Genomic DNA, 10,533 nt, shown 5'->3' with positions numbered 1-10,533 from the left:
TATCTTGGATGATGGTCAGATAGTGACTTCTCTCCAGAAAGTGTCTGAACCTCTGATGATTACAGAGCTGCCTCTTCCTATAGTTTTAGAAGAGACTCTATCTTTGGTGCTCATCTGGACTTCTAGGGGAAGTCACAGGAAGTCACAGGGTTAGAAGGGGGCCAGAGAGGTGGAAAGTTCAGACACAAAGAGAACAAGAAGCAGAAACATATTTTATCACTGAGTCTACACCCATCATCTGGTTTACTCCCACAACTCTTCTTTGCCTCAAGGTTCCAGAATTTATCTATGACCTTGTTTTCTACATCTTAATATGTAATCTTTAAATACAACAAATTTTAGAGGTGCTGGAGAATATTAAGGACCTGTGCTTTTTCTGTACATACTCTTGACAGATAATACTATCATTTTTCTTCTTTGAGAAGCCAGTTCCCTATCTTGCCCTCTCTATCCCGGTGCCTTCAGTGAGACCTGAGAGAGAAGATTCATTAGATACCCCCACTGACCTGAATTTTGGTTCTCTTCCTTCTTCAGTTCCATCATCTTGAATCTGGACTCCTTAGCCTTATCAAGGATCTAGTCATAACACCATCTTTTTCATAACCTGCACAATTTCTGGCTGGTAGGAACATTTATTTTAGGATCACCCCTCCAGGGTCCATTCCTAATTTAGGCCACTCATTGCCCCTCCCTTGTTGTCCTCCCTCCCTTGATGCCTCCTGCCTTGCATCGTTTTCATCCTTATTTGCAGCTTTGGCTTTGGAGATCTGGGGCTTTGAACAGCAGTCCCCAAGGTCTCCAGCTGTGTGTTAGCTTTTCCTTAAGTCCTATTATTAAGAAAGTGATAAATTATATCCATCAGTATATGGAAGGATGTAGAGCAAGGCATTCATTTTGGTGAAGTAAAAGAATTCCTCTACCCTGGCTAGGTGGCTCAGCTGGTTGGAGCATCGTCCCAGTACACCAAAAGTGTTCAGGGAACATATCTAGGTTGTGGGTTCAATCCCATGTTGTGGCACATACAGGAAATAATTGGTGGATGCTCTCTCTCATGTTGATGTTGTTGTTTTTCTTTCTCTCTCTTCCTCTCTCTCTAAACAAATCAATAAAAACATATCTTCTGGTGAGGATTAAAAAATTTCTTCCCATCCACCTTTTTTCCCCATAGTTTTGATTTCTGGCTGCAGCCACTGGAGCTAAGAGCCTTACTTCATGAAAAAGAGAGAACACCTTTCCAGTGGCTGATTTTCCCTGATTTGTCTCTCTACATCCTCCATCTCCTAAGAAGACAGAACAAGATGGAAGTTTTTCTCCCTCCTTGGTGGCACATGTATCCATTTCTTTTTATTTTTTATTATTTTTCAATTACAGTTGACATTCAATATTTATATTAGTTTCAGGTGTACAGCATAGTGGTTAGATATTGATATAATTTACAAAGTTATCCCCTTCAATAAGTCTACTACCCACCTACATAGTTATTACAATGTTATTGATTATATTTTCTATGCTATACTTTCACATCCCATGACTATTTTGTAACTGCCAATTTGTACTTCTAAACTTTTCACCTTTTCACCCACCCATTTCCACTCCCCCCTTCTACCTGGCAACAGTCATTTTGTTAATGAATGAGAGTCATTTTTAATCAAGTTATCAGTAAGATATTGAGGACAGGAATCATAATGCCAATTGTCTGGAATCCAGGGGTCTTATGTTGGAATTTGAGTACTTCATTTACATTGTGACTCTGGTTCTTGCTTTGCCACTTTGGGCAAGTTATGTAACCCCCTTGTTCCTTATTTTTTAAATGCACATCATAATTACTGCATAAGACTGTGTTGAGGTTTAAATATAAAGCACTTAGAATAGTATTTAACATGTAATAAGCAGTTAGTTAATGTTAGCTATTATTCTGTTATAATCAATGACACTTATTTTAATGATTTGTATTTTGGAGTGTCTTTCCCCATTCAACATTCAACTATTTGAGAAATAGATTCCATTTTTTACAATTTTATGGCATGTAGATATCTAAATGATTAAACTGTAGAATCAATGTAAGGGTCTCCAATTTCTCTACTGGAGGTAGATGATTTCACAGGCAATTTAATGATATGTCTCTGATTGATGGAGAGCAATTTTCATTTTTGTATTAAAGTCACAAACTCATGAGCACCATTCTACTTAGCAAAAAAATTTTAAAAAGTCTACTACATTAGATATTAGTCATAGAAATATGTATAAAGAATAACAGATAAACACTCAGATATATTTCTTTATTCATGAAGGAAATGATGAGATTCAACTTAACTATGACTTAGGATGAGATTCAACTTAACTATGACTTAAATTAAATTAATTTTAATTAACTAATTATTGACAACATGAGGATGAAAACAAGATTGAGAAAATATTTAGGTAAACCTGAACTGACAATCAGGAATGGCTGCAAGTGAGCATTTCTTTAGTGAAAAATATTATAAATTTACAGAAGGAAATGTGAATGAATCATAAAGATCTAACTCAATGAATTTGTTACAAAAATAAGTTCTCCATTGTACCAACCACTATAAACAAGAAACACAATTTTATCAGCTCAGCAAAATCCCCTTTGTGGCCCTATCCAGTCACCTCCAAGATAGGTTTTACATAGTTGTAACCTTTATAAAGTAGAATCATACTTTATGTGTTCTTTTTTGTCTGGCATCAATATTCATCATTAAGTTTGTGAGAAATATCCATGTGTTTGCATGTAGCAGTAGTTTGCTCATTTTCATTTCTATACAGTATCCCATTGTATAAATATACCCTATATTTATTTTTTGATTCTTGATAGTAATAGTTGCAACTATTGCAAAAGTGCTGCTCATCATTAAGGTATATATTTATTTTACTGTTTGCTTTGTGCACGTAGGTATGAATTTCTGTTGGGCCTAAGCATAGGAATATAATTCCTTGGATAAGTACATATTTATTTATAGTAGATACTGACAAATATTTTCTAAAGTGATTACACAATTTTATATTTTAATAATCCTATATAATAAAAGCCTAATATGCTGTGTTCAACCATTCGTTCGATCGTTTGACCAGTTGCTATGACGTGCACTGACCACCAGGGAGCAAGTTAACTTGCTGCTGGGTTCCGGCCAATTGGGACTGGGTGGGACAGGCAGGATATGCACTGGAACCTTCCCACAGTCCCTTCTTGGCCCCAATCATGCACTGGTGGGGTCACTCGGCCTGGCCTGTGCCCTCTCACAATCCAGGATCCCTTGGGGGATGTCAGAGAGCTAGTTTTGGCCATTATCCCCACCGGCCAGGCCAAGGGACCCCACCAGTGTACAAATCCATGCACTGGGCCTCTAGTAATTCATAAGGTTCATTTAGTTCACATCCTTGACAACACTAGGTATTTACAGCTTTTTTAAAAAAAGCTGAGTATGTAGTAGTATCTTGTCATTTTGAATTGCATTTCCCTGATGAGTAATAATGTTGTTGTATACATTTTTATATATTTACTAGAGGGCTGGTGCACGACATTCGTGCACTTGGGAGGGGGAATCCCTCAGCCCAGTCTGCACCCTCTCACAGTCCGGGACTCCTCAGGGGATGTCCAACTGCTGGCTTAAGTCTGATAGTGACTGGTCATTCTGCCTTGCGGTTGATTTGCATATTAGCCTTTTATTATATAGGATTAGTTACTTACCTCATCTCTGGAAGAACCTGTTCTTGTCTTTTGCCCATTAAAAAAAGTAGGTTGTCTGATATTTTCTTATTGATTTTTAGATATTATTTATAAGTTATTTATGTGAGTCTTGGGTCAGATATATATAAGACAAATATCTTTACTACTCTATAGCTGTCTTCCTTATTTTCTTAAATATTTTTTCATGGCAATAAGTTATTTTTAATGCAAATTTATTTATGGTTTTGGTTTTGTAAAATATTTAAGAGCTATTAAATATAAAAACAATGAATAAAAAATCCCTGTGTTATATTACAATAGCTTTAAGCTTTTAATAACTCTACCACAAATTTAACTTTGTCCATGGTATGATGTTGATATCAAGAATCATTTTTGTGTCCAGATTAATTTTGTGTCTTTGATTAGCCTACATTATATTCCGATCGAGTAAGGACTCTGGAGATTAAAACCATGGTCAGATGCACCCTCTTGCACCCTTTCATTTAGTTCCAACATCATCTTGTTAGCAGAAACAGTCATAATATCACCAGTGGAATGACAAGCAAGGCAATTTAAGCTTTTATATATGCTTTCAAGCTACCTAATGGCTATGCTCTTGTCATAGGCTGGTCCTCTAGAATCAGGTGCTGAGACCGAATTTGGGTGAAAGGTTTTTATTTGATGTTAAAACCTTTGAAAAAAAAAGAAGAAAGCAGAATTTGGCAGAGGAAGAAATCAGACTGAGATACAGGCTGACAAAGCCTCATCCAAGCTACCAGAAAGCTCTGCAGCAAGTATACTCAAAAGTCTTACTCCATGTTGGGATTGAAATGGCCAGAATATTGAAACCTCTCCTCAGTCACCTAAAACCGGTTAAAGGCAGTGTAGTTCCTATCAGGAGTGGAGGGAAAACTATAGATGTTATCATGCCTGGCACTAAAGAGATGTGGTGTGATTACCTAAAGCACCGTGCTATCAGTATGTTGACTGCACTTCTAGAAAAACAAGAAAAATCCTGGCAAGATGAACTAAAAAAGAAATAGTGTGGGCTGCAGATTGTGGGTTCATGTATGGTACTGGGGGAGGAGGACATGCATTTACTATATCGACTCTAGGTCATTTCACTTTCCACTCATCAACTAACTTTGAGATAAGCCTGGGAGAAAATAGAATTCAAATGACTTCTTACAAAAAGATGTTTAAATATCCTCATGAGAGCAACTGGAGATAATTGACCTTTGAAGGAAATGTGGAGAATAAATGGCCTCCCATAGGTTCACCAGGGTCTCCTGGGGCCATAAAGACAAGTGCTCTGTGTCCTCACACACAAAGCTGCCATCTGAGGCTCTATTAGCTCCATACCTTACTTGGAGAAGATGCTTTAATACCTTGGGGAAGATTAATTTAGTGTTCCATTTTCTGCACAGGAGGGGTTAAGATGGAGAAAATACTCCTTAAGATTTCAATTGGCTTTCTTCATTTAATAACCTCACTGACTTTGAGAAAAAGCCATATGATCTGATTTTTCAGAGCCAAGATCTTTGCTTCTTATTCCTAAAAACCAAGCTCTGCTGCATGTGAGTATGAGAAAACATCCAGAAATACAGAAAGTATGATTAGGAGACTCTTATACAAACTGTCTAGAGAGAGAAGATAGGAGAAGAAAAAGGGAAGGATCTCTATAGTTTATAGTTCTCAATGAGTGAACAGATCTCAGTCTGAAGTTGGGAACACTTGGGAAGAGATTTGGGCGTGAATACAGAAGATCTGCCATGCCTTGTGGTATGAATATGGTTGGTCCTCCCATATGCCTCCTATGCTTTTTAGAGGATAAATACAGAAGCACCTCCTATTCTATAAGAATAGGAGGCAGAGAGAGGTTATAACTAAATGTTAGAAAGTTACTTGAATTTTTACATATTCAACTATATATTCACAATAACCTCTTTCTTTTCTTATGGTCTTTTCTCAGCTTATTTTCTCCTCTATAAAGGTTCTTTTTAAAAACCAAGAGAAGCTGTTATTTGAAGACATGTGAATTTTCCAGAGCATGAAAGACAGGTAAATTTGCATGGAATTCTTGGGAATAGTAAAGAGAAAACTGAGTTGAAGGTTATTGGCAACATAGAATTGGTCCCTTCCACTTTGGGTAGCTTTTTCTGCAGTAATTTAATGCTTGTGCTACATATTCTTTTACTAGAGAAAAATGTTCACAAAATTGCAGTAAGAGTTTAGATTAAAGATCATTGCTGACAGGTCAGAGAAGTGAGTGAAGTAGTACTTGAAGAACATAGGAAGAGGAGCAGCTATGTGGGATTATCTTTGCATCTAGTGACTAAAGAATAAACTTCATTCATATTTTCAGTAAGCACTAAACTTTGGTTTATGTCTCTCACTCCTAGGAATAGAATATGAAAAATTAGAAGTGATTCTGTCAATTTTTTATCCCTTAGGGTCAGGCTAAAAGTGCTGAATCATTGCCCCATGCCCAGATGTCTGGCACCTCAGCACTATTGAAAACTTGCAGCTGGATCCCATCTCTACAGGTACAGATAACTTCAAAAATTATATTTGAATATTTTAAAGCCTTTAATTTGGGGGGGGGAACAGCTTAGGAAACTCTTCTGGTATGTGACAAAAAAAAATAGGACATGCATTTGTTCTAATTCAGCAGTATTGACTGATGACAATTTTCTCCCAAGTAAATATATTTCTCTCAGACTTCCCCTATTGAGTAAATGACTTAACCATTCTCTAATTTGCTCAAACCAGAAATCTAGAGTCAATCTCATTTAGTAATTCTCTCATTCCTACTTCCAACGTATCAGCAAGCCTTGGAACTACCACCAATGCATTATTTTCTGTTTACATTGTCTTCACCTCCACGGCTACTCTCCTAGTCAAATCAAGATATTCCTCAGGTGAAGTATTGCAATAACTTTCCAACTACTTCCCTTGCTTTTATCTTGTTTGATTATCTACTCTTCACATAGCAGTCCAAGTGATAACTTAAAAATGCAAATCGGAATGTCACCATTTTCTCCTCCATTGTGATTTTAAACTTTTTAATATCTTCTCATCACAATTATAGTAAAAACAAAGTTCCTGGTGTTGTCTATTAGGCCTATGAAAGCACGCACTGCCAGCGTCTCTGACATTACCTATTGCCCTTCTACAGTCTGCTCACCAGCTCCAAACATGCTAATTTCCCCTTCTCAATGAAATACTCTTCTCTAGGTCTTCATATGGCCAGCCCTTCTTTGTTATTCAGGTTTCAAGTCAAAAGTCAAATCCTCAGAGATGCAGTCCCAGATCATCCAAATTATTATACTAAACGTATGCAATCCACATCACTCAATCTCCATTAAATAGTGCTATTTTTAATCGCACTTATATTTATCTAAATTTTTAAAATTTATTTTCTAATTTAATTTATGGTTGACAAAATCAGAAACTTTGTCTTATCATTTAATTCCACTGCTTAAAATGTCATGCCTACACAGTGGGTGCTCAAAAAATATTGGGTAAAGTAATGTATATATGTGTACTTATATATACACATATGTGCATTTGTGTGTGTGTGTGTGTCTATGTGTGTGTATCTAGGTATATATGCACATGTATATGTGCATAATAGATATGTATAGGTAGTATGTGTATATATAGTATCATATGTTAGATACTTTGCTAGGCATTGAGCAAGGCAAATAAAGTGTGGTTTCTATATGAAAGAAACTCACAACCTAGTGGCAGAAGAGATGTTAAACCTTCTTAAATTCTTTCCTCTACTAACAGACAACTTTCTGTTAGTAGCAACAGAGATCTCATTTAGTATTGGATATGACAGGTTCAGAAAGTTATGGCTGGATATAAGAGGAAGGACATCAGGACAGTGGTTGCTTAAATACAAATGGAGAATTTAAGGGAAGAAATCAGGTTCTGGGGATATACTGTAGTGGACCACAGAAAAATAATGGGGGAAAGAGAAAGAAGCTCTATAGAAAAAAGATAATTTTTTCAAATTGAAGGAGAAACTATTATGAGTGCTATCCTTGTCTGACCTAATCATTTATTTCAGCTCAACTATCTATGACCATCTAACTTCCAGTTACTCTGGGCTATTGTAGTAAGGATTAAGTACTTCTGCCATGTCCAGGAAGAAGCTAACAAACACAATGTAAACATTTTTGTTTTGTCTTTCCATCACTAATCTATGGAATTGGGAAGCAAAATATTTCTTTTTCATATCTATCTTCTCCTTAACAAAAGTGCTAGTGACACAGCTTCTCTTCCCCCACTTTTCTCATAGACTCCTGGATCTTTTGTTGAGAATCCAAAGGAATCATGCATATGCAGGATAATGTGGGTTAGGAATCACTACTGTGAAGTCAATCATAGCTTTGGGTAGTAGAGTGGAGTAAGGTAAGGGTTCGGTTCTTTGAAATCCCTCATGTATGGATTCTTCTGTGAAGTCTGCATAGTTGATGGGAATGGTTTTTAAGTTGTAACATCAAAATTTCCTGGGGAGCTGGTTAAAATGCAGATAATCCTATAAAACTCCAAGAATATTATGGTCCCTGGAATATGAGTTAAGAACACAAAATTGTCCTAAGAATATGTTTTGAGAAACAATGGCTTATACTGATGTTATTATTACCTTTAAGTAAGAATTCTGGGACGACATATTTGGAGTGCTACCTTGAACATAGAGCTACATTTCTGTGGTAGCTGAATAACTGAGGGAAAAAAAGAACATTTCTTCTGAATAAACCCAACATGTGGCCCAACAGCAGCTTCAGTTCCTTCCTGTTGACTGGTTTTCCAGGCTTGGAGGCAGCTCACCACTGGATTTCTATACCCTTCTTTTTTGTCTACATCTCTGTCCTTTTTGGCAATGGCACCCTCCTCCTTCTCATTAAGGAAGATCACAATCTTCATGAGCCTATGTACTATTTCCTGGCCATGCTGGCAGCCACAGACCTGGGGCTGACCTTAACCACAATGCCCACGGTGCTGGGTGTCCTCTGGTTGGATCATAGGGAGATTGGAAATGTAGCCTGTTTTTCTCAAGCCTACTTTATACATTCACTTTCTTTTGTAGAGTCTGGTGTTTTGTTGGCTATGGCCTATGATCGGTTTATTGCCATCTGCAACCCCCTTAGATATACCTCTATACTCACTAATACTCGAGTAGTGAAAATTGGGCTGGTAGTACTGATGAGAGGCTTTGTATCTGTTGTTCCTCCAATTTTACCCCTCTACTTTTTCCCATATTGCCATTCCCATGTCCTTTCCCATGCATTCTGCCTTCATCAGGATGTCATTAAACTGGCCTGTGCTGACACCACCTTCAATCGGCTGTATCCAGTTGTGCTTGTAGTCCTTATATTTGTACTGGATTCTCTGATTATCCTCATCTCCTATGTGTTGATACTCAAGAGTGTCCTGAGCATTGCCTCCAGAGATGAGCGGACCAAGGCCCTCAACACCTGTGTCTCCCATATCTGCTGTGTCCTGGTTTTCTACATCACAGTGATTGGATTGTCTCTAATTCATCGGTTTGGGAAGGAGGTTCCACATATTGTCCACCTCATTATGAGCTATGTCTATTTTCTGTTTCCTCCACTAATGAATCCTATAATCTATAGTGTCAAGACCAAGCAGATCCAGAGTGGTATTCTTCATCTTTTTACTACCCATAAAGTTAGACCCTGATCTCTGACCATTACAGCCCTTCATTTGAGAACTCTGATTTGTGACATGGGAACAAAGAAGTTTCATATCAACCACCCATGATCATATTTTTTGGTAAAATAATTATCAAAGTAGAGCTACAAATTATTCTAAGATAGCTCTTTAAGCTCAGGTCTTAGACCTAATGTAGTCTGTGCAATAATAAAAAACAAACCTGTATACTAAATATCTCTATTTGACACTCAATTCTTGTAATAACACTAATTTAGGTGTTTATAGTTGTGTCTATAATGTAACTATCATGAATTTCTTTGGAGTTAGAATGGTGGCCAGCAGGAACAGAGTTATAAAATTATGAGTTGGTTTGGGTGAAATAGAGTAGAGTTTTGTATATTAATACCCAATTCAACCTCAAACTCCCACAAATTCCCCCACAGATATTCATACAAACTATAGGGACCTATATGCTTGGTCACTGAAGCCCAGAATTTCCCTGAGAAAAAAGTATGAATTCTTTCTTAAATAGTGTTATAATTGTCATATCAACTACCTGATTGATTCCTTCCCCCTCCATCAAATGATAAAAGAAACCATGAATAAATGAGAAGAAATAGACCTAGTCCTTGTACTTTCTAGTTTTGTCCTCATTACTATCCTACTACGCCAATCTTTAGCTCTGATGTTGGTACCATCTCCAGAACACTTACCGGAGACTAACTAGTCTGTTTGAGTAGAAGAGGCAATTCCCTTATTTCTCCTTTTGCTATGAATAAGGCCTAAGGGACTGAGGGAATAGGTTTTCATATCTTTTGGTAAAAATAGTCACTTTCTAGATGTATCCTGACTTTATTTTATAAAGTGTGAATGTCCCAAGAAATAAAATATTATTATTATTATTTAAATATATTTCATTGATTTTTTTACAGAGAGGAAGGGAGAGGGATAGAGTTAGAAGCATCAACAACAGAGAAACATTGATCAGCTGCCTCCTGCACACCCCTCACTGGGGATGTGCCCGCAACCAAGGTACTTGCCCTCAACTGGAATCAAACCTGGGACCCCTCAGTCTGCAGTCCGACGCTTTATCCACTGAGCCAAACTAGTCAGGGCTAAAATATTATTTTTATTTGATCAAAAATTTAGAAGAG

At 37.1% G+C, this 10,533-nt stretch overlaps 1 protein-coding gene across 1 annotated transcript; it reads left to right on the top strand.

The window, feature by feature from the left end:
* Positions 1-8,416: 8,416 nt before the first annotated feature.
* On the top strand, positions 8,417-9,465 carry LOC102432551 (olfactory receptor 51B5). The gene has a single exon (XM_006094544.1). It carries the CDS (start codon positions 8,468-8,470, stop codon positions 9,404-9,406), a length of 939 nt encoding a protein of 312 aa, XP_006094606.1. The 5' UTR covers positions 8,417-8,467; the 3' UTR covers positions 9,407-9,465.
* Positions 9,466-10,533: the final 1,068 nt, after the last annotated feature.

This window comes from Myotis lucifugus, unplaced genomic scaffold, assembly GCF_000147115.1.
Source record: "Myotis lucifugus unplaced genomic scaffold, Myoluc2.0 scaffold_138, whole genome shotgun sequence".
Lineage (NCBI taxonomy): Eukaryota > Metazoa > Chordata > Mammalia > Chiroptera > Vespertilionidae > Myotis > Myotis lucifugus.
The sequence above is the reverse complement of the archived record's forward strand: the minus strand, read 5'-3'. Positions and strand labels throughout refer to the sequence as shown.

Bases quoted from the DNA above. Each gene is read 5' to 3' on its own strand.
- LOC102432551 (XM_006094544.1), top strand. From the start codon at position 8,468: ATGTGGCCCAACAGCAGCTTCAGTTCCTTCCTGTTGACTGGTTTTCCA.